We start from the raw sequence: 27,472 nt of genomic DNA on the forward strand, positions 1-27,472 counted from the left end.
TGGGTATCCTGCCGCAGAGAAGAAAAAATACAAGCAAAGCAGAGACAGGGCGACCTCACCACGTCCACCACACTATCTGCATTCACTTCTGATTGCATGTATTCAACAGGAATGTCTGACAGTTAGGAAGACAGCTATCTTGTAAGTGATTCAATGTTCCTGCCTCTCCAAGCAAAGACTGAAAAAGCTGCAAATTCATGTCTCCAGCAATCTACCAGCAAACCAGGGACCTAGGACTTCTAAGCTAGGAAAAACAGAAAAATCTTCATTCCTTCTCTTTGTTTTTTCCTCTGTGCCTCTTTTCTTTAAAAATAAATAAACAACCAACATCACAGCACCTAAGCAAAACACTTGCTGACTTTTTATCTGATTCAAGCAAAACAAAATACAGTTGTTCCTTCCTTCACGTCCCAGATTTGAAGATTTGGAGGCATGGAAGCAGTAGAGGAACAGGCACATGACTCAACCCAAAGAACTGTACATAACACAAAGTCTTCCAGTACCACTGTTTTTCAAAAACTAAGAGCAGCAATTGGATGAAACAGCCAAAAAAATGAGGCCTACTGCAAACAGCAAGTGACCCAGACAGCCTTCCCACATAGAGCATGGAGCATGGATTGTCCCCTTGCCCTCACAGCCATAAGGCCCATGCCTGAGCACTGTAGGATAGGGAAGATGGCTGCAGACTTGTCAGGGCTCATGCCAGGAGTCCTGCTTCACGCTTACTGCCAGCGAGTCATGCTTCCTGCCAGCTTCCTTTGCAGCCCAGTAGACTCAAGTGGGTGCAGGGAAGACCAGGGTGTAGAAGACAGTCTCCCCAGCTGCAGCCCAACTCTGCAACTCTCCTCCCCCACCACGCAAACCCAACTGGGACACAAGCAGTTGTCCCTTCTAGGACAGAAATCCCAGTCCCAGGCTTAGTGCTTTGCAGCTGGCTGCCAGAAAGCAGCTATTATGAGGCAGCAGCAGGAACGCACATTTCAGTGTCTGCAACTGGTGCACAGCAGCTGGCTAAATGCAACTCAGCGTGGAATTGCTCTCTTAGCCACTTGGATCTGAATTTCAAGCATGAGCTACCCTCCTGTCTATTTCTGTTTGCCTGCATTGCTCCTCCAGGACCCAGGAATTCTTCTCTCGCAGAGCAAGGATTTGGCATTTTGGAAGTGAGAATCTCACTCCCACTCACTGGAAAGTAAAAAGTCTAGCCAGGGTGATTGGAGGCAAGAGCTGTACCACACCGGGCAGGCTTTTCAATATCTTGAGGATTTGGCTGAGGCAAAGCTCAGCAGAAACAAAGAGGGCAAAGCAAACAGTGGGATGAGCAGCTCTGAGCCTTCTCCCCCTGCCCAGACTGAGCATTTGCAGAGCGTACAGCAACTTCTCACTGTCAATCCTGCTGTAAACCCTGAAGCTGTTTCTACTCCTGTCAGCATCTCCTGAGCTGTCTGCTCTCTCACCTGCAGACATCTTCCTCAGCTCAATACTGGATTATCTTCAGGCACATCTCTACCTCATGGCAAGCCAGATACCACAGAGAGCCCTGTGGGGTCTCCAAGGGCACTCATCAGCCTGGACACCATTTTGGTTTCTCTGCCTCTCTTGACAGAGGGAGGAGGACAGGGTAAGGGAAAAGCTTCTTGCAGCCAGCTAACCAGCCTTTTCACTCTACAGTGCGATTGGCATCCGGAGTCAAGCCTCTACCCTGCTGCTGGTCTATGAGAAAACTGCACATGCATCCTCGGATACCTTAGGGCAGCAGGCAAAAAAAAATCCCCACGTTGTGGAGGAGCAAACCCATGGCCAGCAAGGGCAAGAGGCTGGGGGCCGCCGCTCTGCCCGGGCAGCTGCCTCACGGGAAAGACTTGCTTCCACAAGCAGGTACTTACGCGGGGGTCCCACATAGGGTGAGGCGTGCCTGTGCCAGGAGTGCCCTCACTTCATATACTCCCCTTCGCTCACATAGTCCATAAAAGACCCCGGCAACTCAGCAAAATCTTCCAAGACAAGACTGGTGGAGTCCTCACCCAGCGGGTCACTGTCGGGCCGGGATGCGCGGGGCCGTGGGACTGGCGGCGGCGGCGGCGGCGGCTGTGGAGGGGGCTCGGAGGCAACGGCCTGGGCAGAGGCCGACAGCCTCTCCTCCTCACAGTCCTCCGACTCCCCTTCAGAGGAGGCTGGCCCGAGGACGTGGTAGAGGCTGGGCAGGCGGATGTCGAAGCGAAGGCCGAATTTGGCGAAGAGCTTCTCGTTGAGGGAGTAGAGCTTCTCCGAGATGTCGTAGCCCAGGTGGGAGGAGAAGAGCCGAGCAACGTAGCGGTCTTTCCTCAGGAGGAGGTACAGCTTCTTCCTTGGCCAGGTGATGAAGCTGCAGTCGGTCTCGGCCGTCAGCGTGACCTGTGGAGCAGGGAGGGAGCGGAGTGAGCCCCACTGCCTGGGTGGGGGTCACCTGCCCTGGGGCTGCCTGCTTCTCTCCAAGGAAGACCATAAGCACCTTTGACGCCTGCTCTCCTTCGAGGCAAACTGAATCCTTACCCTAAGATAGATCCTTAAACACCACTGTCTCTTCTCCCCAAGAAGCCAGAGGCCAGGCTTTCCTAGGCAATCGGTGGCATGCCCTTGCTGAATCTAGCCATGTGGCTGGCTAAGTTTCACTCTGGCCTTCCGATGATGCTCCCTGTAGACACCTGAGCAATGTATTTGAAATGAGAAGATATTCTTATCCCTCTATAGAATAGTTACAGAGGTGGGTGTTTCTGCCAGCCCAAGCCACCAGCCAGTAGCCCTGCAGCAAGCTGATGGCCTATCCTGCCGCTGGGTTGCATAAGCCCTGCTCCGATAAGGCCCAGGGTGGTGGGAAGGTCCACCTGGAAGGCTTGCCTGGTCACCCTGTGCCAGAGGGATGTCCTATCTTGCCAGCTAGCTCTGCTGGCTGCTGTGGGGCTGAACAGCACAGCATATATGTGCATGGTTCAGTGAGAGAGGAATTAAAAGGGTTTTACTGTGTTTGTGTGTAGGTAGGGAACTCACCTCAGGTTTTATTGCATTTATTTTAGTGAACATTTCGTTTTGCTTTGGGTTTTGACAATGTGAACAGAGGCCATTTTTCCCCCAGCTGTAAGACCAGGCCATTAATAATTTGATAATATTATATAGTACACAAGTGTATATTGTGATATAATAATAATAATAATAATAATAATAATAATAATAACAATAATAATAATAATAATAATAATAACAATAATAATAATAGACAAGAAACACAGGAAGGGCCAAACTACCTCGGGCCAAAAAAGAACATCCGAGTGTAATGGAGACATCAGCATGTGAACAAGTGCCAGAGCCAAACTATCCTGGTGCTCCCGTTCATTCTATATCCAGGGGTCTCCTTGGCCAGTCACTGTGGCAGAGGGTCACTGGGAAGCTGAACACAGCTTGGCTGCATGTGTGTGTCCTTGGGTTTGATATTTAATGCCACAGCCATGCAAGCAGCTGCCCTATGAAAGAAATATAGGGGATAAAACCTGAGAACTTTCCTAGGCCAAGGTGAGCGAGAGGAAGGGTCACACAGAAATTGAAATGACCAGTACCTCTTTCTCCTAATCAACTTCTGGCACAGCAGTCAAAAACCTCCACTTCTCATAAGGAAGTGAGATGTAACAAGAAAACCTGACTCCTAACAAAGACACCATGATGGATTTCAGTCACAAATTGCTCCCAACACGATCACTCCAGCATCAGCAGTGCTCATAATTCAGCCTTCTGGGGGAAAGTGCCAGCCCTGAAACCCAACTCCTTCAGGCACTGGGTGCCAGAAGTCCTGTGGGAAGAAGAGATAGCCAAAGCAGAAAGCTCAAGGAAACCACCTCTCCTTGTAGGCTAAGTTATACTTCTGCCATTTTTCAGTGGGCTCAGGAATGAAACTGTTCAATCCAGAGGGCCACAAGGAAAACCTGGGCAAGGAAAACCTTCCCTGCCTTCTTCCAGCAAAGTCCCAGAGGCAAACATGCACTTCTTTAACGAAACAACTGTGATGCTAGGAATAAGGTTGAGATATGCCACAGGGTTTTATTAACTACACAGGTAAGAGGGATTAGCGGGTTAAACAGCTGCCAAAAGCAGCACATCACCATGGCTAAGCATCAAGACCAATATCCTCCCAGGACCATGGACTGCTCAGGTGTCATCTGTTGCATGCTGGTCTCATGCAGGCTGCTACTTCTGCCTGCCCCTCAGTAGGCAGATGTGGGTCTTGGGCATTTCCAGCACCCAGCTGCAGCTCTTCCCCACCAAGGCCTCTACCTCTCCACGATGAGGCTGGGCACAGACGACCTCCCTGCCCAGCTCTGTCTCAAGGGGCAGGAGAGGGGCCAGGAGCGTGGTGCTGGCAGGGCCAATATGGCCTGGCACCAGCTTGCTCCTGAGCTGTCTCGTGCACCACAGATAAGGACACTCAGGCGGTCTGTGGGAACATTCAGTCCCACAGAAATTAGTGTGTCTGGAGGTTGCATGCTATATCCAGACAGTCATTTCTCTGCCAAAAGCACCAGGCAGCCATTGTTCTCTCTGCTTGACTCTTGGGCAAATATAGTCCAGGAGCCAGAAGCAGTCCGCTGCCAGATTGAAGCCCTGTGCGAGACATGAGATACTCTCACCCCTATCTAGCACAGCCATGCTGTTGTTGCCCTTTCTACACCGTTCTCTGGGCCTGACATCCCTATTTCTGTGCCACAGTCACACGGGTCAGACATCTTCTGTGACCGTTCCTCTTGCAAGACCATAATCACTGGTAACAGCAGAGCTTTCAGGAGTGGCCGCAATGACCCTTTCACTTGTGGGCCAAATTCAGACCTAAGGAGAGCAGACTTGAAGAGCTGCCCTCATAAGAAAGCATCATCAATCCCTCAAGACTATCCTGTGCTCCCAAAGGATTAGCACAATCCTTCCTCATATGCCCTGACTGACATCTTCTAGACTGACATCCTGACAGGGACCAGCCTGTCTTGGGATGTGAGCTAAAGGCAGAGAGATGTCAGCTTAAGTAATCTCCTCCAGAAGGAAAGCCAAACAAATACTGTGGGGTGTTGACAGCAAGAGCAAAGTCCTTTCAGTTGCTGCAAGTAAGAATTGGTCTGTCCTCTCAGCGAAGAATTCTTCTGCTCAGAAAGGACCATATTCGGGTGTGAATCACCCTTTCTATTTCTCCACCCCAAACATATCGCCATCAGAAAGTTCTGTGAGGAAAAGGACATTTATGGATCACTGCTGCATATTGCCAGGGCTGCCATGCTGATGCTGGAATGATGTGCCCTGCTAGCAGTGTGCTGGGCAAATGCATCAACACAGGTAGTGGGGAACGCCAGCATGGAAGAGAGCCAGCAATCTGATACCTTGTCTCCCTGCTAAACTGGAAGGAGCACCACACTCCTATCTAGCTGCTGGTAGTAGGAGCACACACTGAGATTTTCAGAGGGAGATCAATCATAAAATCGTGAGGGTAGAAGGGACCTCTAGAGATCATCCAGTCCAACCCCCCTGCTAAAGCAGATTCACCTCCATTTAGGTCACACAGGAACTTTTTGTGTTCCAGCTTATGTCCATTGTCCCCTTGTCCTGTCACTGGAGCCGACAGAAAGAAAGTGTCACCCCATCCTCTTGACATCCACCCTTTAAATACTTAGGTAAAAAATCAGCTGATTGCAGCATCCTGTGCTGGCTAAATGCAAGCAAGGGGAGCAAAGTGTTCCTGTTTAGCTTTGAATGGCTTAACGAGCTTCCTGTGTCCCCTTCTCAGCCATGCAAGGAAGCAGGGAGAGGTGAAGCTGGGCTGCAGCAGGGCCGCGCGCGGGCTCACCTGGAACGTTCCTTCCTCAGAGGGTCGCAGCGACTCCCATTCTGGAGAGTCCAGGAACTGGTACGGAAAGACATAGTGAAGGAATTGCCCATCCTGGCTCACCCGGACCCTGTGGAGAGAACAGGTGAGGTGCACAGGCTGAGGCCACAAAACTGATGTCACACGAACCTCAGAAGCTCACACAATGTGCAGGCAGCCGGTCCCACCAGGGAGCAAAGGACTTCTCATCCCTTTCCAGGACAGCTGCAGAGGCTCCAGTCTATGGGGCTGTTCCTCCATTCTCTCAAATGGTATCTGCTGCCACTGACCCACGTTCCATCTGCTTTCTGCCTCCTGCTGCAAAGCCAGCCATCACAGGTGCAATGCTCGGACCTAAACCAAGACTTCTCAGCCCATGGGACAGCTGCTGCTTTTCAGGTACTTCTAAGCCAGCCTGTGGCTTGTCGTACTTGCATCTTCTTCCTGTCCACAGGGTTGCACGAGGGCATTCCCTGCACAGATGCTGGGAAGCTGGTACACCCAGACCCCCTCCCAAATTGCATTGGTCATCATTTCTGACACATCGTACTGTGAGCTCATAGTTTGCTACACATTGCCATTCAATCACTTGGCCTCCCAAGTATTTCTTTCCCCTACTTTTACTACAATTGCCTACCAACATCAAGGTCGAACTTGCACCCAGCTATACTGTGAGAGGAGAGGAGAGCTGCACAGGCCTAGGGCAACGGCAGGGCACTCTGGAGCTCTATTTGTAGCCCTGCACTACCAGATCTGGGGCCTCTTGCTTCCCTGTCACCGTGTTTCCCCTTTATACCATGAGCAAAGGCAATTCTTGCTTTCAGGCTCAGTTGACTGTTGGCTTACAGTCAGCTGGGAGTGCTTCTTAGAAGGGTCAGGGATCTGAAGGCAGGTTTCCTGATCCAGGCACATTCTGCATTTCTAAGCCCTTCTTGTCTTGTTACTGTTCAGTTCAAGAAGGGGCACCATAATAGCAGTAATGCTCTTCTGGGTCAGCAAGGACCTCAGAAGGCCATAGAGTGGGTACCAGGGAATGCACATCCAATCCCAGCTCCCCAGAGCATCCTATACCAGCCCAGATGCACACTTTGCACCGCAAAAGAGAGCAGAACAACTACCCCCCCAGTATTGCCTTTCTGTCCATTGCAGCACTTGCATGCTCACTGAGCAGCATCAGATTATCCAGTACAAAGAAAGACAGTACAGACTCTTCTCCACTAACATTATTGGCACAGATGGTAAACTTCAGAGCAAGCTGCTCAGCACAGGCATTTGATAAGGGGAAAGACACCCAACAATGTGCTCATACATAACCCAAATACCTTGCGGTGCTTTGCCCATTTAGCACTGGCCCATGGTCCCATCGTGCTCTTAAAACACATCCTAGAAAAGGGACAAACACCCAAAAAAAGGGACAATCCTTCTTCTCTTCTTCTTTACCTCCCCCTTCACCAGAAAGGATGGCCCAGAACAGTGAAACACAAGCCTCAGGTGATGCTGGGTTTGTCTTCCCAAAGGAAAATCCTTGTGAGACACGTCTACAGTTCAGCACAACTCACCTTTACACACATCCTCCCTTTTCACTCTCACTTAACGTTAGTGCCAAGTGCCTGGCAGCTCCTGGGAAGCCAATATCATCACTGTTTTGCATTTATATTTTACAAATCATTAAAAGCTACGTTCATAGAGGCATGCCACAGGATCCCAGCTAAACAAATGCCAGAACTTCACCAGCATGGTTTGCTTATTAATCAAAACTCCAGTAAATGTATAGCAAGCGTGCATGGCTTGCCAGGCAATCAGCTGCAGCTACCTAGAGATCCCTGAGGTCCTCCTTGGTGGTCAAGGGAAAAAGGAACACCATGAATGCATGACAACAAGGGGAGAGAAACAAGGTCCGATGAGGCGGGATCCATCACAGAGCACCCTCTCTTGATGAAATGACCCTCAAAGTGAAACATTTTGGAGCCTCGAGAGTTGAGGTGTTGGGAACAGGGGTGAAACATCTCCCTGAACACTGCTGGCCAGGGGGAGCAGGTGAACTGTGGACTCAGAGTACTCGGTGTCCACATCACAGAGGTGCATCTGCTACCCCTAGACACAACAGGTCTGGGCACACTGCCCTCTTGCCTTGGGAAACACCTTCTCCCAGCCAGTCTGCACCCATTAGACATAAGATCACTTTAAAACAGCAGATAAAGAGGTAAGGATTCCCTGACAGTATCCGAGGCAAGGCTAAGCTGGCCACTTCACTACACATAGCTTCTGCAAACCATTCCCTGGCATATCCTAGTTTATGAAAACAAAACCAACCCCCAAAAGCAAATTACCTCCCTCCCCAACAAACAAATACATATCTCAAAGCCCTTCCAGAGGAAGGAAGCAATCCTCACCCCGAAGGGTGATGATAACAACCACGAGCCACAGCCCTTTGCTGTCAGGCTCTGTTCAGAAATGGGAGAGCCTTTACCTGCCGGACAGCAGCAGCGAGAGGCGGTCAATCGGCGTCTTGCCCTCCACTGCGTAGTTCTGGTCTCTGACTAGCGACTGCACTTGCTCTTCGCAGCACTTCACGATTTCTTTGTAGACTTCCAAGGGCACCTGCAAGGGCAGGTACATGGTCTTGTAGAGGAGGTCAAACTCTTGAGGGATGGTGTCTCTGCGGAGCCGGTAAGCCAGGTGAGCCAGCTGAAGCAAGCAAGCGAAGACCAGCAGCATGTTCCAGACGAAGATATCCAGCCCGCAGGCGCTCAGCCAGCCCCACAGAGCATAGCAGAAGTAGCCTGGGGCCAGGAGGCCAAAGATATAGAGGGACCCGAAGATGCCACTTCCCCCCATGTAACCCAGGAGGACGATGCAGCTGGCCAGCTGGTAGGCTGCTGCCTCCATAATCTCCTTCCAGGCATCACACACGGGAGGCTGGAGCACAGCCTGGTCCCAAGAGAGGCCACTTCCACTCATTCTTCCCTACTCCCCACCCTCCCTGGCGGTCCTGCGCTCGGAATGAATCGTCATACACAAAGGGTGCTGCAGAGGTCTGAAACCAGAGCTGCTGGGTAGCTGTTGTTCCTCCTCCTCTCGAGTGCTGGTCCGTCTGACCCACAGCAGCGCACTTCAGAGTGACATCTTAAAGTGCCGCCAAACGTCTTTGCACCCCAAAAAATAATCCCCAAAGGGCTTGTTTCTCCTCTCACAAACCAGCAGCTAGTCCTTTCTTTAGCCACACCAGCGAAAAAAGGAGCTGGCAAACACAAGGCCAGAAAAGCTCAGTCAAAGAAAGAGTAGAGGCCATTAGCTGGGAAACTCGCAGACGGGCCAGAGATCTCCCTGCACCGCCTCTCTCGCCTGCCCTCCAGCAACTGGAAATAGCGACTGTCAGAGAGCAGCGCAGGGAGCTGGTGTGGAGTGTGGAATGTGTATCACTTGGCAGCGGAAAGGAGAGAGACCCCAAATGGATAACCATGTTTGGAATTGAAATCCAAGGAGCAAAAGCGGCGGGGAGAACAGAGACCGGGCACACACTCGCTACTTAACATAACTCAGGCACCCAGATAAGCCCTGCACGGCGCGAGGAGAGGAGAGGGGAAAACAACCAGCTTATCGAAGCGAGCAAGCTCCAGCTCCAGCCACACAACGAGGCTCTGCACTGCCCTGTGCCCATGCAAGAGAGGCACTTTCACCAGCACATAAAAGGAAAAAGGTCACCTCCTTCTCCTGCTGAGGCTCGGAGCAGGGGCAGGGAAATCAACTGAAAGAAGAGAGGATGTTTCTTGATGTTTCTTGGTTGTTGCTTTCCAGGCACTGCAGCACAGCCTCCCCTTGCTCCAGGGAGCTTCATCTCATGGGGTGTTTTAGACTAAGGGCCACAAGGTAAAGCTCTGCACAGGCAGACAGTTGTGACTGCAAGGGATACAGCTAGAATAAATGAGCCACCAGGGCACAGCTTTGTCTAGCACGAAGAAACTATCCTGCCTAAAACTTTAGGAGTGTAACACTTGGAAATGTGTTTCGCATGGAAATTCTAGTTGAGGGAGGATTCTCCCACCTCAGAAACAATAGGCTGTGTTGGGAAGCTCCCTTGGGAAAGGACACCTCACATTTTCATGTTTTTTACAGCTATTTTTGGAACCCCCCAGGCCTTCATTTAGCACAAGAAAAGTCAATACTTTGCACTCAGGTAACCTGAGACATGGGCCCAAGGGGCAGTTCAGTCCTTCATGGTCAACTGCAAAAAAGATGCAAAAATGCAATTTCTCCCCTGCTTCAAGTAACACATTAATCAGCCCCAGGGGCCGGACCTGCCCTGCTACCAGAAAGCAGCTACATTTCAGGCACTGACACAGCGCGCACGGTCAGTCAGTGGCATGAGGTCAGCCTGCATGGGTCGGTGGAGCAGAGATAGGGTTTCCAGGGTGGTCGTGTTTCAGGCTGAGCCTGCAGCTGCCCTGCCTAACATGCCATTGGCACCACTCACTTAAAGACACCCTCAACGCCTCTTCTGTGCTCTGGAATAATGCTGCGCGCTGGGCGAGGCTAAAGCAGTGCTTTATGGCAACCTTAAAGAATTCATTGTGGCCTCAGGTTCCCCATGATGTGCCCACGTGCAACACGGAGCAGTACGGACGGCTCCTATGAGCAGAGAAGGCTGTGACATCTCGACAGGTTGTCATATGGGAAGGAAACAAGAAAAATTTACACACAAAGATGATGGAGTGGAGCATCTCCCTTATGATGAAAGGCTGAGAGAGCTGGGGTTCTTTAGCTTGGAGGAGACTGAGGGGTGACCTCATTAGCGTTTACAAATACGTAAAGGGCAGGTGTCAGGAGGACGGAGCCAGGCTGTTCTCAATTATAGGACAAGGGGCAAAGGGTACAAGCTGGAACACAAGAGGTTCCAAAGAAACATAATGAAAAACTTCTTTGCTGTTCAGGTGAGGGAGCACTGGCACAGGCTGCCCAGATGGGTTGTTGTGTCTCCTCTGGAGACATTCAGAACCCACCTGGACAAGTTCCTGTGTGACCTACTCTAGGTGGTCCTGCTCTGGCAGGGGGTTGGACTAGATGATCTTTCAAGGTCCCTTCCAACCTTTAACATTCTGTGATTCTGTGAAATTATGCTTTGCATGGGGGGGTGAATACAATCCACTCAGAAAGATGCTTTCTGTTAAGGGTGAAGTGAAACAGGGAACCTTATCTCTGACTGAAGCAGAACGGGGCTCAGCTGCCAAAAGCAGATGGGAATGAAGAACTTCATTTCTCTTGGCTTTCTCTGCAAGGAGAGAAGGATGATCTTATAGGCAAAGAACTGCAATGAAAATCTTGGAAGCCAAGTTCTGCTTTTCATACCATTGCCACCTACTTGCTAGATGAGCCCAACAACTTGCCTACCTTTAGGCCTCTGCAAAAAACACCACCCCACCCCAGTATAACAAGAGACCTCTCTTTCCAAGATAAGGTGACATTTGATATAACGGGGAGTTGGGATATCAAATTTGGAAACATTTATGAGAAAGATACATAAGATCTGTGAGACAAACCTGAACTGCTATGGATAGCAACATACAACTACATGAAAAGAAGCATTCTGAGAGGCAGCAGTGCAATTTCTCCCAACCTCCCATACTACTAAAAACCTTTATCTGCAATATCAAAGAAGGGGGGGAGGGGAAGTTGTTCTTAATTCCACTCCTCAGTTAGGCAAATTCCTGAGCTAGAAAACACTCTGGAACACAATGTTAATGACTCATTAGGACCAAGAAGGCACTTCTCCTCTGGAATCTCCCAGCACAGGGGCAGTGGCATTGCAGTGACCCCAGAGGCATGTGCTGGGGTGGCAGTGCCACCAGCGCCAGCACAATGGCCTGCTGCGGCTTCTTTAAATCCACAGCAGTAACAGGACAAAGCCCTTGATAGAAACAAAGTTGCTGGGGCTGGACATGGCATTGTAGAGACAATGACACAGCCTTTCAAAAGGCAGATCTCTGAGCACACAATACATACTAATTCAGGAGGTTACAGGCCCAAGCAAGGCCCCAATCTTCCTTTTTCCCTTCAGAGTAGTGTGGCTGTACAGACCATCTTCACAGCACCATCAGTTTTCCACCCAGCAAGAATTTAAAAAGACCAATTTTCCAAAGAGAAATTTTACTTTCATGCTTTGCCTTGAATTAGAATACGTGTCTCCTATCGAGGGCTGTCAAGGTTCATCCAAGATGAGAGTTCAAAAGTCAATACTGATTCAAGGGGAAAGCCATGCACGTAAGAAAAGGAAGATATCAAGGCCTGAAACAATTTGGAATCAAGATAGCAAGTGCATAGAAAACACCTGAGCAGCATTAAGATTCTTCCCTGGAAGAAGTGACAAAGGCATTAGAACAAAATGAGTCTGTGAAGAAGAAAAATTGACATGTCAAGCTCTTCAGCACTGAAACTGGCAGTGTGGAAACAGAATCTGCACTCATTTCCCCACTTTAAATGAATTCAATCGGTGGCACTTACTATTTAGCCCCGTGGGATGATGCAATCCAGGTGCCACCTGCACTATGTTTGGCAAATAAATCCTCTGTCCTCAAGAACAGCACCACACCAAGAGATTATCAGTCTCAAATCCCAGAGTAACTGAACGACTGTCTGTTTTCCCCATCCTTGGGAAGCCTACAGGATCGTTACTGATCCCATAAGCTGAAAACTAGTGCAATCACCTGTGTTAAGGACACTAAGACCTCAGTGGCTTAAAGTCAGAGAGGGTATAAATAGACATCTCCATTTTGCTTGATCATACAGGGCATCACTGGTATTAGTCTGTAGGTATCACAACATCTCACTCATCATTTTTCTTCCAAAAACTTCCTGAAGTATCTGCTGTGCTTTTACCTTCCCAAAGGCCTAGATGCCCTGTTTCTTAAGTTTATAGAATTTGGGTAAAATTTTACGGGGTCTCATTTTTTCTCTTGACCTGATTTAAACAGCACTCCATTCTCACCCGCCCCCTGCCAACCCCTGCCCTGCTCTTTACTCCGTGGCACCATCTCCACAGTTTACAGACTGGACATGCTACCACTAAACTGATGCTCATCCTCCTTTTAATGTTCTCTTCGGTTCAAGCTCTGACATGCACCAACTCAACAATAAATGACCTTAATCCAAGTTTGTACCTCAGGACAACAACAAATGCCAAGAAGAGCCGTGGGTCCCATAGCACCGCAGAAGGCTTTGAATGCTTTTTGCTGGTTATACCTGTATCCCTTCACTTAGGCTGAAAGCCAACAGACACAACTCTTACCTCAGGACAGACTAGCCTAGCAGCATAGAGCTAAGTCTGACAGCAGTGCTTGTCCCCCACAAGAATTTTAGGGTACAGTTCTTCAGGTTCCTTTACAGAACATTCCCACAAGCAGAGTCTAAACTCTCCACACATAACCTGAGTGTTGGCAGAGACAGTACCAAGCGTCACACACTAAACATTCACAGCTTGTTCACTGCTAGCTCAGAATGCACAGGGCCCAGCAGGCAGATAGGACCAGGACTACACCCATCCCTCCAAGAGGACCAAAGCCAAGAACCAAGACACAAGCAGAGATTTCCTATCTTCGGTTTCTGAAAAGCAGACTCAGCAGGAGAGGAAGTAATCAGTGACCTTGGCTTCAGCAAAGTCAAGACACCAAAGGAATAACAGTTATCAGGGTTGCACAGTAACATCGCATGGAACCAAAAAAAGGCCCACACATGTAACAAACCACAGACTGCACCCTTTTTGCTCTAGATTCTGAGAAGGAATCAAAGGCCACAACCACCTTCCCCTTGCAGTGCTACCCAGGTGAGAAAAAAAAGCCTGAAAACAAAAGCCCATTCATCCCTAGCACAAGATTAACACAACAAAAACTTGAGCACGGAAAAAAGAAAAAGCTTTCTTTCAAGCAAGTGACCGGTACATATATCTGCAGTGCTCTTCAAGCAAAGGGAGCAGGAACACCTGACTCATGACTTTTTGATATGGGAAGCTCTTTGTCATGAAGAATGAGGCAGCCTAGAGAAGATCGAGGGGGGATCTCATTAACACAGGTATTTAAAGGGTGTGTGTAAAGATGTTGTCTGTTGTCTCCAGGGAGGGCACAAGAGGTAATGGTCATAAGCTGGAACACAAAAAGTTCCACTTAAACATAAGGAAAAAGGGTGAGGGAGCCCTGGCTCAGGCTGCCCAGGCAAGGTGTGGAGTCTCCTCTGGAGGTCTTCAAAACCCACCTGGACATGTTCCTGTGTGACCTGATGGACGTGAACTTGCTTGGGCAGTGGGGCTGGACTGAATAATCTCTAGAGATCCCTTCCAACACCAACCATTCTGTGACTCTGTGAATCCTAGAGTAAAGTTATTCAGGAAAAAGTTGGAAGATTTCAAAGAGGGGAAAGCAAATCCAGTTTTGACTCAAAGGCAAGTTTGTTTCATAAGGCTGTGGTCATCTTTGTACAAACACAGCTGGATGTGTTGTCTCAGGCGGCACCACAAGCCTCAGCAGGACTCTGCTGAAAGCTGTCACAGGGCAGCTGTGCCAGCAGGATTACTCACTTTGCATCAGTGGGAAAACCCACTGAAGGCTCATCTGTTCAACCGCACTACCAGAGCAAGCAACAAGCTTGAGTCAACAACTAAGCAGGCCTGTCTCTTTCTCTCCATTCCTACAGTACACTGTTTTCAATGAGGAGGGCCCTGCCATTTCTTCACTTAAGGAAACAGAAGTCAGCGGCACTGGTCATTTTCAGACTTTTATTAAGAGGAAAAAAATATATTTGGTATAGTAGTGGTGAAGAGCTAAGAGTGGAAAAGCCACAGATGTGATACACACTCTAGCACAGACTCTTTATAAATATACTCTTTGTTTATATTTGTTCTTTGACGTAATTTCCAGAAATAATTTATTTTTGCAGCTTTCCGTAACACAGTCACACCACAGGCACCATCTAGAAGAGAAAGGAAAGAGTTTCACAAAAACATGGACTTCTACTGAATATTGAGGGACAGTTCAACATAAAAAACCTCTTGAGCAATAAATCCACAGAAACCAACCCCTACATTGCCCTGGCATACAAAATCTAAGTTGAGGCTCAGATCTACTAAAAGACAACAGAGGCAGAACATGCTCTGCTGATCAAGAACTATTCACAAAACCTGCGTACTGCCAGAAGGCTTTGCCAGCCTCACGAGGACAGCAGTACTTCCTCCTCTAGTGGCAATGAGGATTACCTCCCTCTCATAAAGAGGGCACTTTTGCCTCACCAACAGTACTCTGGGCCATCCAGCAGAACCAGCTGAGATGTCAGGGCAATTCAGAGGCAAAGGTCCTGAAGGCTATACTCACCACACTCACAGTCCTGCTCATCTCACTCATATCTTGAAACCCAGAGCTCTCATACACTCCTTGTGAGCTTCAATTAGGTGCCCACAGTTTTCTTCCCCCTTCTCAATGATGCTGCAAAACAAAAAAAAATATCCAAGGTTCAACAACAAAGGAGGTGGTGGAGTCACCATCCCTAGAGACAGTTAAAAGACACACAGATGAGGTGCTGAGGGACATGGTTTAGTTTAGTGATGGGCCTGGCAGTGTGAGGTTAGTGGTTGGACTCGATGACAGGGACAACCCAAAAAACCCTATTAGGCTCCAGAGATTTTTTTTGCCTATCCTGTCCTGTTTTGGAAAGCATAATGCCATCTCAAAAACGTGCCCAAGTCTGCACACTTAAAACTCTGATGAAGCATGTAACACAATTTCCTGTTAATAGGCCAGTGTCTATTCTGGGCAAGGGTACACAAGGATTTGTTACACAACACAAGGCTGTTGCATCATTTCATCAAGTACACTGATCTCATCAGCAACCAGTTTCTAATCATTAAATATGAAATAAAAAAAAATACCTTCAGTAAGAGACCAACACAGAATGTCGACCAATAAGTAACGTCTCAGTCCAGCTTGAGTTGGTATTTAGTAAGCCCCTAGCAAAAAAAAACCCATCCAGCTACTCCTGAAGAACGTTATTTACCACACAGAGTAGCTTTTGATGTTCCTCATCTATCCAAGTGTCTAATAAATATTCAAGTAGCGGTAAGAGCCCACCACTGTTAGCATATGAAGCTCTTACAGAAGCTGTTCAGACTTGCTGACTGACTGGTGGGGATTCCACTGCTCTGCAGGGCACAGGTCAAATGCCTGATCAATTCTAATCTGCCACATTCTACCCCTGCTGCCAAAGGAACAAGTTACCAAGTTACAACTAACTAAACCATCTTCTTTTCCTAATAATTTCTGGTTGATTACATTAAGTATGGACAGATCTGCTGGCCACCCAGGGCAACTCCATCTGATCTGGGACTTGCATCCTATCACCCTTTTCATAGGGGGCCTTGGATTCACCCTCACTCTAAAACATAGCTAGACACACACCCCTTTAGCAAAAATGCAGTGTCCAGAACTATGCCACTAACTGAAAGACATCTGTACCACCTGTCAGGTAAAAAAAAATTAAAAAGGCAACTTGGTCAGCAGATGAAAGTTTCAAAAACTTCAAAGATTTACTGCCATAGACAAAGGAATTCTATTTTGGGGGTACATTTCATGCTATTTGATACAACCTGTGATTGTGACTAAGTCTATAATTACAAATGCAGGTACATCCATTGTTGTAAAATTTTGCACCTCTGTGAGAAATGTCATCCTCTGAGATCTAGAAAGCAAAGTATTTTGCTTTATTTAAAAGAGCACTACATTTTATAATGGACTAAACAACGGAAATGTTACTACCCGCTGCTGTTTGTTGCTTCAGTCACTCAGTGGCAGTGAAGATTTGTAAACAGCGTTTAAACCTGATTTAAACTGGGGCTATGAAATACTACATATCTTAATTCCTAATTTAATCTTTTAAGACATTTTCTCCTCTCCCACCTCTCATGGATGCTCTAGCACCCTCCATTTGTGGAAGATCAGGCTCCCAAAAATCACCCAGCATGCTGGCAGGAGCAGAAACTCCAGGAAGATGGGGCAACACATTTTTCTGTACTGTCCATGGACAGGAAAAAAGCTGGAACACTAAAAGTTCCACTTTAAACACAAGGAGATGCTTCCTTCCTGTGAGGGTGATGGAGCCCTGGCACAGGCTGCCCAGGGAGGATGTGGAGTCTCCTTCTCTGGAGGTTTTCAAACCCGCCTGGATGTGTTCCTGTGTGACCTGATGGAGGTGAACCTGCTTTAGCAAGGGGGTTGGACTGGATGATCTGTAAAGGTCCCTTCCAAACCCTACCATTCTGTGAAAGCAGAGACTAGTGGGGCAGGGAGGGAGACCCACTGGGCCAGGCCGCACACACAGGCGGGAAGCAGACAACAGGACTGGTTAAAAGGCCTCAGGAGCTCGACAAAGAGCCGAGCCCGTGCAAGCGAATGCCCGCACAGGTGCCTCCAGCCGCTCCAGGGAGCTCGGGGCAGCCCCAGCAAGCTCGAGGCCACCTCCCCTCCCACCCCGAGGCGGGAGCCGACGCCGCCGGCGCCTGTGACCCTCACCAGGCGTCCCGCGCCTTCTTGGTCTCCGGGCAGGCGCAGCAGGGCTTCAGCGGCTTCTTCTCTTCCCGCGCTTCGCCCGCGCCCTTGGTGTCGCAGCTGGCGGCAGCCATCGTCGACATGGCGAGCGGCTCCGCGGCACGCACAGCCTGTAGAGGGAGGGGCAGGAAAGAAAAGGGCGGGAGCGGCTGTTAGCGGGGGGTACTCCCCTCACGCAAGCCGCCCCCAGCCCCTGCCCCTCTCCCCTCCGCGCCCCGCTACCTGCCGCGCGTGAGAGCGGAGAGACGACCCTTGGCAACCTCGCAGGCTCCGCGGGTTCCGGGATAACACCCCTTCCGCGCCTGCGCCCGCCCCACGCGGCACGCCGGGAGATGGAGTCCGGCAGGGACACCTCCGCCTCTCCCGGCGCCCGAGTCGCAGCTGCCGCTCGCTCACACGGCGGCCTCGGGCTGTGATGGCGGAAATGCGTCTGCGCTCTCTGCCATCAGTCAGTGTGGCGAAAGAGGCGTTCTCCGGGGACACTCGATACTTAACGAGCCAGAGTGCAAAGGAGGGAGCGGGCAGGTGGGTGAAAAACAGCGTCAGCACCTGAGAGGACCCGCCAGCCGCCGCACTTCCAGCAAGGGCAGCAACCCACAGGATTCCAGTTCTGCCAGAGACGGGCTTCACAAGCAGGAAGTTGTTGCCAGCTCCCTCAGGCTCTGTTTTCCTGCTGGAGCAGTGGGGCGCAACGAGAGCTCGGCTCTTGCGCAGAGCTCTTCTGTGCTCAGTTGTGCACAGAAGTCTGGAGTTCTGTGGGAGCGATGAACCCGGGGCTGTATGCAGGTGCTGCACACAGGTGGGACACTGCCATCATCATCGGCAGCGTGAAACTCTGTTTCATGACTGAGGCCCTGAGAGAGGCAGTAAGGGAAAAGATACAGAGCTGCATTTCCTTTGTGCTCCGCCCTAAACCAGACCTCCCAGGTCTGTACCATACACAAAACTACTTGGCTGTTTTGCCAAGGTCTGTCAGCTCCTTAAGGCAGCTGTGTGCTACACTTGTGCCCGCAGCCAGCCCTGATGATGACAGACTTATACTTGCACATGTTAACAGACTGGCAGGCACGTTGCAGAGCCAAGAGACATCCCACACAGGTAATCAGGGAAGGGTTGCACATCAGTGGATGTGGCACTGCTGAAGAATATGCCTGCTGGGATGCAGCTGCTGTCCCTTTTAATGGGGTGTAGCAAGGATCAAAGAAGAACTGTAAGCTTACATCAGGTACTAAGGGGATACAAAATCGTAGGAATACTGTCAAGAACATTTGAGGGGACAGAAAGTCAGTATTTAATTAATTTCTGACTTTTAGGATGAGTCTTTTACACTTGAGTATCCCATACTTGCCAGTCACAGAGGTATTTATTTTGGTCTGAGATGAAGAATAAATAGCAGTGGCTCCTATAAAACAGGTTACATGCTCCCAATCTCTGCAAAACATAGCTCTGTCTGCTAGGGTTCTGAAGACTCCTGTCAGGTAGAAGATTGAAGAGGGTCTTGCCCTATACAAGGCATGAAATAACACGCAACCCTGTTGTTATGAAGAGCCCTGGGCAAGACAGAGAGAAATATTTTGCTATTTTCAGTATTTCTCTTTCAATAAGCCAGGCCAGAAGCGAGATCATTCTCCATTGAGAGACTTTGCTCTTCAGTGTGTCTGGATCACTAAGGTGACTGTCAGCACCACTGATTCATGCTATCTGAATGAGTAAATGATAAAAGATTTTTTTTCTGATCCCCTCATTCTCACAGAGAAACAAGAAGTAGATCCTAGCTCTTTTACAGATGTCCAGACCTCCATGTTTTCATCAGGCTCTGCTTTTCACCATTGAGGCATCTCTGTGGCATCGTGTATATGTGACTCTGAAATGCAGGCTCCAGAGATCTGGCCTATGCATTGCCATTCTACCTTTGAAAAGGTGTCACGGAATGCTCACCTAACCAGACACCTACTTCGTTATCTATTAGCTCAGTAGCCTGTCCCTGCCTGTCCTGCTTGGCTGGGCAGGTTGTTCAGGTTGACCTGCACCCATTCAGCCTCCTGGTTCAGCATGCACACATGAGGCCATGCAGCCAGGTGTGATGAACTGGAAGATGTACAGGTTGCATCTCATGACCAGAATATGCATTTCCTAAATCCACATAAACCTGCTGCAAGATGGAACTGGGGTTGAAACACCCATCAAAAGTATGCGTCAGGTCTCCAAAGAAGTGCCTTCTTATTAGGGTTTTTAATATATTAAGATTTTTTTCCTTTCAAAATAGTTAGCTTTGTCTTTTCTTCTTTCTTTTTTTTCTTTTCTTCATGCTGGCCACTATCCAAAAACCAGTAATAGCAACACAAATTCTGAGGGAAAGCTTGTGGTAAAAAAACTTAAAGGTTTCCCAAGTCTGCAAGTGAACAGTATATTTTGTTTAAGAACATCTTTTAATTTTAAAAAGGAATTTGAATGGCATTGATTTGGTCTGTAAAAACCAGGAAAAGACCAAATGAAACACATTTTGTATTCTTTCCAGAATTACAGAATGCCAAGGGCAGAGAAAGGTTAAAATATAGCCATCTTGGGAGAAGACTTAAAAAAGTAAGGCCTGTGGACACTCAGCATCTGCAAGCAGTGCTCCATTTTAACCCTAGCAGCTTTCCAAACAGATTAAGGAGGAGCGCTGCTATTTTGGCCTGCAAGGTAATAGTTTGTAACAGAATCAACCTTGAAGAATTAAACACTTTTTGGTGGGATGAAGGGGAGACGCTGGGAGAGAGGAGGGAAGAGGATTGCCATTGAAACACGGTTAAAATGCCTTCATACTCATTGCATCAATTTGGAGTTCAGTGCAGAAAGGAGATCACGGCCCCTTCTGACATTACATTGTGTGTAAGGATCGATTGTTCACTTGGTGCTTTTTGTTTTCCACTTGTTCTCTGCCTGCTGACAGTGGCAGAAGGATTATAGTAAAGAATTATATATATAATTATATATAATATGAAGAATTATATAAAGTGTCAGCATGAAGGAATAGCTAACAGCAAGCTACCGAGCTGAGACTACTGGATAATTGTCAGATCCAGTACCCAGGAAAGGAGATTCAGTGAAAATCTCAGTGTCTGTGAAAGAGACCCTTCCTCAATCTACTGTGTCACTCAGCAGCTTGGTGCCACATGTGAGAGTGTAGTAGCACTGTACATCTACAGCTCTGGGTTTAGAGGAGTAATAAGTGAAATAGGGGGAGACTGCCCAGTTGCCCTGTACAACCCTTTATAAGAATTAAAGAACATACAGCAGTGACTCAGGATGTGTAAACATTAAAGTAGCACTGAAGTCATTGCCTGTTGGCTTCTTGTATCTTCAGTTTCAGTCTACTAAAAGAATAGTTGTCAAAACAAAAGAAGTACTTGTCTGTTAGGGAGACTTAAATAGACAGGCTTTTCAAGGAACCTCAAAACCACATTTACATTCATTGTTACTGTTAGGTAGGGTAAGCCCCTATCAATGTCCGTTGAAAGCAGCAGTCTGGGGTAGTCTGGGATTTTCCAGATTTCTCACACTTCTGACACACATGACAGAAGGTAAATTTAGCTGTGGAAAAATCTGTGTGGTCAAACAGAGATGAAGATGTTTTGATATTTTGCATGTATTGCCTATTCTGGGAACCTCTAACCCTTTACATCTTGAAAAAAGAAACCTGTTTAATATTGGCCTGGAGAAATATTTTTGTCCCTGACTTGTTAGTATAAACATGAGACAGCCACTGCTCCAGCAGCCCAGTCAACCACATGCTCTTGTTATGGATGAAAAAATTGTCACATCTGTTTTCTTCTATAAAGGAATTTATTAATTAATGTTTAACATAAAATAAAGACATTTAGCAAGCGGTAAATGAGCAAAACAGCGCTGGGTGACCGGGGAAACACAGTAGTTCCGCCACGGCACACTTTGGCCTTCTATTTCCCGCCTTATATAAGATTTCAATGCTGTCCACACGCCTGAACATAGTCCATGATTGGGTTCCGAAATGTCCAGCTTTTACATCGGAGATCTTCATTGGTCATCCTTAGGATTTAAAGTTCTTTTTCCTCTGCATTTGCTGTAGATCGGATGTCCTGATATTCCCAATTTGGTCCGTATTCCTCTGCATTTGCTGTAGATCAGATGTCCCGATATTCCTAATTTGGTCCTTTTTGGGGTCCAGCAGTACTCCTGTTCCCTCTCGATTACTTATTTTTAAGCACTATTACAGTGTCCCATAGCCCATTTTCACGGTCCACCCCTAGATATCTATAAAGAAACAGAACTGAGAGCTGACCATTCGGACACTTATCTCTCTAAAACACTCCATATTAAGTTTGTCACACCTAACACATATTTTTCTTAAACTCTTATTATTTTAAATACTATATTTATTATGATCAATAAACACTCTATATTATGATCAATACACTATATTATGATCAATACACACTCTATATTATTTATTACACTCTGGTTGATTGTCAAAGAAGTTGTCTGTGGTTTTGGTCAACAGGAAAGTTGTCTGTGTTTCAGATACACACAGGAGAAAAATGACTTCAAACCTCTGAGCAAGATGACTTCTCAGAGCCCTATTGCCTATTATATTACCTACCTGAGTACAGCACAGAGCTGCTCTTTTTGATCAGAGTTGCAGACCTTCAAGTACCAAATACTATCAGTTCAGCAGTGTGACCTGAGAGAGAATGAATGCTGGGATAGAAGGATCTTTCTTTGGTCTAGTACAATAGAAGAGAGTCTAAGGTCTTCATTACATGCCCTCTAAGTTTCAAACTCCATGTTTAGGGGAAATCAAGTGGTTCACCGGGCTAAAATAACCTCAAAAAGGGATGTGCTAGTCCCTTCCCAGGCTGAAGAGGCAAATATCCATGTTTCAGAACCATGGCATGAATTCTGTATGCAGGGATGCTGTACCAGAGGACTGAACCATTCCCTTTTGGGAGGTCACTACGGAAGGCTGTATGTTGAAAGACTCTTTCCATGCTGGCAAGCAAGCCCTTAAAAAATAGTAGAATCAAGATTACTTTAAACATCTTTCTGTCTCTTTGAATGCCCTACAAGCTAGAGATTTATGTCTTGCCAAAACTTTGGCCAAGGCTTCAGAGCATCAGAGGCTGGAGGTGGAAGACAGTTTACAAGATTGCAATCACTTTCCATGTTAGAAACAGAGCTGCTGTGTTTGCCATTGCAGGACTTGGCCTACAGCTTCCCAAGAATTCCAGGGTCTCGTGCTAGGACCAGGACTCTAGCCAAATCCTCCACAGTAAAGATGATAGTGATCCTCCTACAACAACAAGCAGAGCACAAACTCTTGTCCCAAACAAATTTCAGACACTGCCACCACTGCTTGCTTTCCCTAAGAAAGCAATGTTTTTAAAGTATAGGCAAGATGCTGTTTCCAGTGATGAATTGCTTTTCCAGTAAAGTCTGGATGTTTGCACAGAGGGAAAAAAAAAATAGAAAAAGGACATCAGTGCTTGGTTTTGGTATAAACACAAAGGATCTTTATGTCTTTCTCACATCTTTTTTTCTGCACACCTGTCCCCAGTTTGTGCTAAGATTATGACTATCATCCCTTTGATACCGTGGCTCTTCTTTTCACTGCCTGCTGACAGCATACCCAAATGTGTTAGTAAAGGTGATGAATTTGCCATGAGTGCCACACTGCAAAACCCAGATCAACAAATTTGGTGCATGTCATGGACTTGAGTGGAGCTATTTCTGGAAACAAGGAAGAGGCTGTAATGTTGGCTCCTGAAAAAATGTTGCTCAAAGCTTTCCCCGGCTGTGAGTCAGACTTACTTCTGGGGCTGAGCCAACTGGGCACCTCTGCAATCACTTTTTAAGAAGCAGAAACCAGATTGGGGGGGGGGGGGGGTGAGTGTCTTTTCTGGGGGGTGATAGGAAGGGGTTAGAGGAGAGAGAAGCAACAATGTGGACCTCCCAAGGTCAGTGAGGGAAGAGAGGACTCCCCTGCCTCCCCCTTGCACCCCTGTCTCCCTTGTTAGTGAAAAGGAATGGTGAAGCTGAGATTTGTTGGCAGCTCATGGAGGACCCCACACAGGGGCTGGTGACAAGGGCCCAGAGCGGCCATGACTGTGGGAGGGCAGCATTGCAGCAGAATGTGCCCGGAGCGCTGCTGCCGAAGGAGACCGACAGGAAGGAGTTTGTGAGGAGCTGCAACTCTTCGGAATGACTCACACAGGAGAGGTTCCTTAAGGACTGTATCCTGTGGGAGGGACCCCACATTGGAGGAGGGGAAGAATGCAAGGACTCCTCCTCCTCTAAGAAGAAGGAAGCAGCAGAGACCATCTGTGAGGGACTGACCACCTCCCCCATTCCCTGCCCTCACCCCACTGCTGAGAGGGAGGAGGTAGAGATATCAGGAGCAGGAGGCAGAACCCAGCAAGAAGGAGGGGTGAGGGAAGGGTATCTTGAAGTGCTGGTTGTCTTTTTCTCATCATCCAGCTCCGATTTTGCTTTCTGTCCTGTTTCTAGTTAGTAGTAGATTAAACTATTCTTTTATTTCCTAAGTCAAGAAAGTAACTTGCCTGTTCCAGGCATTGGAGGCAAGAACAAAACCTTCAGTCTTAACTTCAGTTTTTCCTGGGATAACTGATCCTTTTTGTGGAAGGAACACCCACGCATCTCCAAGCATTCTGGAACTGATCCCATTGTGCAGATAGGCTGGGAAAGAAGGGCTAGGTGTTTGCACTCAAATGGCTGCATGTGCCACCAACACAACAAAAGAGCATGGCTGAAGAAGACAAGTGTGTATTGTCTGACAGTCTCTACACTTAGTAACTCAGAAAGTCCTAACATGTATTTGGAAAACATAACTAATCACCCAAAAGATATGAATCTGCAAAGGTCTGTGCCTCTGCTACAGTCAGACTCGCTAGGTTCAGTAAAAAAAAAACCCCAAACGCATTGTTTTTTTTAAAATAGCCCAAGTTTCAAAGTGTTTAGGCATGAGGAAGATACACATTAGTCACCCAGGAAGAAGTTCTTCTACCCTCAGATTTATTTTTTAACTCCACTGCAGAGTTAACCAAGACAGCTGCCTATTTAGTTCTTTGTAGACAAGAAACCTCATTTCTTTTGACTTGATAGAGTAAGACTTTCAAGCTTCTGCAGACCCCCTGTATGAATTGTCACAACTGATCAGAATGTGACCCCAAGTTATCAGGACAGTTGAGACACTGTTAATATGTAGCACCATATACATACGTGGATGATCTCTGATTACTCACCTCACAACAATCAAACCCCGCCCAAGGTCTGTGCTTGTGCTTTACTGGAAATCTCATTCAGAACTCAAGTCTACTTACCTAAGTATTGAAGAAAAATGCCTCACTGTAGTTCCATAAAGCACTCCATAACATTAACTTCACAGAATCACAGAATGTTAAGAGTTGGAAGGGACCTCGAGAGATGATCTAGTCAGTTCTGCTGCAAATCAAGCAGTGTTTCTGCAACTCTGATGAATGGTGTTAAGCTGTCAATCATCTCCAAAGTGGCAACAGAGTAAGAACCCTTCTTTTCCACTGCACACGTTACAGTCATCCTTTTTTCTCTCCTAAGTGTTGCTGCTGTTGACGATTTTCTTCTGCTTAGTGGCACACCATTGTGATGTCTGTTGCAAACCTTGCTTGTGTCAATTCCTTCAAGCCTCTCTTGAGCATGTTTTCTGAAATGTGAAGCTCCACAACAGAAAATAGTTTACCATTGACAACAAGCTGCGGGAGCTAACTGGAAGCCTGGAAGGAATCATTAGTATTTACAAATACGTGAGTCATTCCATTTTCAAGATGTCACTGATTGCAGCTGCATACTTCTCCGAACTCACATCCCAGCATCTCACTCCTTTTAAATATTGCATCGAGCCATATGCTGTACAGTGCTGCAAGCTGCATGTAAAGAGCCTCCAACATTAGATCTTCTGAATCCTTTTAGCATCTCCACAGTTGTTACTCCCAAAATTACAAAATAATGCAGAAAAGTCAGTCTCTCTTAATGCCAGTCGCTTTTACATCAGTGGTCAAGCTAGGTTTCAACTCTGGACACCTAATTCACTTGCGCTTGTTCTCTTCTGCTTTTCTTCTTGTTCATCCAGGGGAAAAACTGGAGTCTAATGAGCATTATTGGCACTTCCTCAAGTGTCGGGAGTTTTGTGGAGACTTGTTGCACTACAGGGCGGGCTTGTCTCCCGTCGTCTTCAGCACTCAAGGACAGCTTTAGAACCATCATTCCCTCCAAAAATAAATTTGACTTGACTATCAAGTGCCTAAGGGTCAGAATTCAAGAAGCATTAGGGCACCTCCATATGCAGATGGAGGAATTCTCAAGAGAGCCTATTTACACTGACATCTTCCTAAATACATTATGTAGCTCGAGTATACCAATTTTTGAAAAAGTGACATGAGAACACAAGTCAGCTATGTGACAGAAAACTTTGTCTAAACCTTCAGCCCAAGCCCATATCCTGACTATTTTTCCCTGCTTTTCAATATCCTTTGCAGTGTTCTCTCCAAGTAGTTAGTATCTTGGGTTGGTACTTAACTCTGTGTAAGAAATGCTAAATTTTACTCAACATATCCTGTTTGGACTGGCACATCATTAACTTCAACTACTTCAGTCCCTTATTTAAAACCCAGAATGGATTCTTCCAGGTCTGATTCTCCTGGGGATCCATCTAGAAACTTACTCAGGATCAAAAAGGGGATGTATCCGACCAACATGCTACATGTCAAGTTCCTATTGTGCTCTCACAGTTGATATGTCAAGACATCAGTAACATGCTCTAGATCCTGTGCCATGTCCAGTTCCATCTCCACCATTTGAGACTGGGAAGAGACGCAGAAAGGGCTACATGGGTGCAAAGAAAGACAGAGGGGAAAGACAGGGGAACTTTGAGGACTACAGAGAGAACATGCTTTGTTTTCTTACACAAAGGAAGTGATACTTAGGCACCCTTCCTCAGTGCTTGAAAAGGCTCTTTTCAGCTCCCATCTGATTCTAGCATTTTCTTCCCATGGCCTGAATGTCCTGTAACTGCTGTCTCACCCTTCTATTTCTGGTAAGGTTTTTCCAGGCCCTTGGACGTGTGCTAGCTCTCAGCTGACCTCCGTGCCCATGGACTGCAATTAAAAGATAAGTATTGTTTTTGAAAGGTTTGATAGACACAATTAAGATCGTGTTGCACTAATTGTTTAAGAAAAAATGAGTGTAGTATATGGAAGAATTATACTCTTTTATAATAAACTGAAATGAGTCTACAAAGCACTTCTGTCCAACTGTTTAATGCCCATGAAGAGAGTGGCTAAAATGTTCACAGAAAATCAAGAGTCCCTGGTGTTCCCAAATACAAACATTCACCCTCTGGAAAACTTTCCAACTAGTTGGAAGCAGACTTGACCAGGAACCTTGGCAAACAACAGGAAAAAGAGAAAGGAGGGTCAGCAAGGTATTCCATTTCACAGTTTTTGACAGATCAGATAAATACATACACTGTGTCTCCCTGTTTGCTGAACTCTTATGCTACCCTGCCCTACTGTGGGCTTTGATAAAAACCACCCATCAAGCAGCCACTAAAAATCTAGCTACTGAACTCCTGAGCTTCTAGGTAAAGAGATCTCCCTGGTCTTTTCTCCACAGCCCTTGAGTTCTTAGGGATTCACTGCCTCTCTCAGTCATGCCAACCCACTGCTTAGTCTGGGGAAGAGCAGAGTCAGAAAGCATGATGGACTAGCCTGGCTGGTCGTTGCTGGTGACAGCACACTCCCCACGTCCCTACAGGATGAACAGGCACCACCAGGCTGTGTTGGGGAGACCAACGTTTCAGCAGAACCAAGGCTTGGCTGAGTGAAATAGGGCAATTCACATCTTCCCATCCAGACTATTAGCAGGATCCAAACGTTTTTTAGGATTGCCCTTTTAGAGAGAGAACTGTTCTTTCTCCTCAGCATGGACCTGACAGAAATAGATATCACAA

The 27,472-nt window shown here is 47.3% G+C and overlaps 2 protein-coding genes across 4 annotated transcripts in view; both read right to left on the reverse strand.

The window, feature by feature from the left end:
• The window catches only part of POPDC2 (popeye domain containing 2), a 23,831-nt gene extending 14,614 nt beyond the window's left edge, over window positions 1–9,217 (reverse strand). The window contains exons 1-3 of one of the 3 annotated variants that reach the window (XM_062005327.1): window positions 8,343–9,217; window positions 5,855–5,963; window positions 1,887–2,394 (exon numbers count right to left, since the gene is read on the reverse strand). In XM_062005327.1, the coding sequence (XP_061861311.1) occupies window positions 1,933–2,394; window positions 5,855–5,963; window positions 8,343–8,833 (1,062 nt within the window). In that variant the 5' untranslated portion in view covers window positions 8,834–9,217 and the 3' untranslated portion in view covers window positions 1,887–1,932. The remainder of the gene's footprint in view (window positions 1–1,886; window positions 2,395–5,854; window positions 5,964–8,342) is intronic. The other 2 variants (XM_062005337.1, XM_062005347.1) reach the window with 2 other exon arrangements.
• Window positions 9,218–14,619: 5,402 nt separating this feature from the next.
• On the reverse strand, window positions 14,620–17,782 carry LOC104554018 (cytochrome c oxidase copper chaperone). The gene is made up of 4 exons (XM_061988731.1): window positions 17,674–17,782; window positions 17,416–17,561; window positions 15,226–15,336; window positions 14,620–14,827 (listed from the first exon to the last, which is right to left on the reverse strand). Exons 2-3 carry the CDS (start codon window positions 17,532–17,534, stop codon window positions 15,252–15,254), a joined length of 204 nt encoding a protein of 67 aa, XP_061844715.1. The 5' UTR covers window positions 17,535–17,561; window positions 17,674–17,782; the 3' UTR covers window positions 14,620–14,827; window positions 15,226–15,251.
• Window positions 17,783–27,472: the final 9,690 nt, after the last annotated feature.

The sequence above is a fragment of the Colius striatus genome, chromosome 1 (assembly GCF_028858725.1).
Source record: "Colius striatus isolate bColStr4 chromosome 1, bColStr4.1.hap1, whole genome shotgun sequence".
In the NCBI taxonomy this organism is placed as follows: domain Eukaryota; kingdom Metazoa; phylum Chordata; class Aves; order Coliiformes; family Coliidae; genus Colius; species Colius striatus.

Excerpts from the sequence above, each read along its gene's own strand:
- LOC104554018 (XM_061988731.1), bottom strand. The coding sequence starts at position 17,534 with ATGTCGACGATGGCTGCCGCCAGCTGCGACACCAAGGGCGCGGGCGAA. Across the intron at positions 15,337-17,415 it reads AAGAAGGCGCGGGACGCCTG|CATCATTGAGAAGGGGGAAG; the intron begins GTGAGGGTCACA and ends TTTGTTTTGCAG.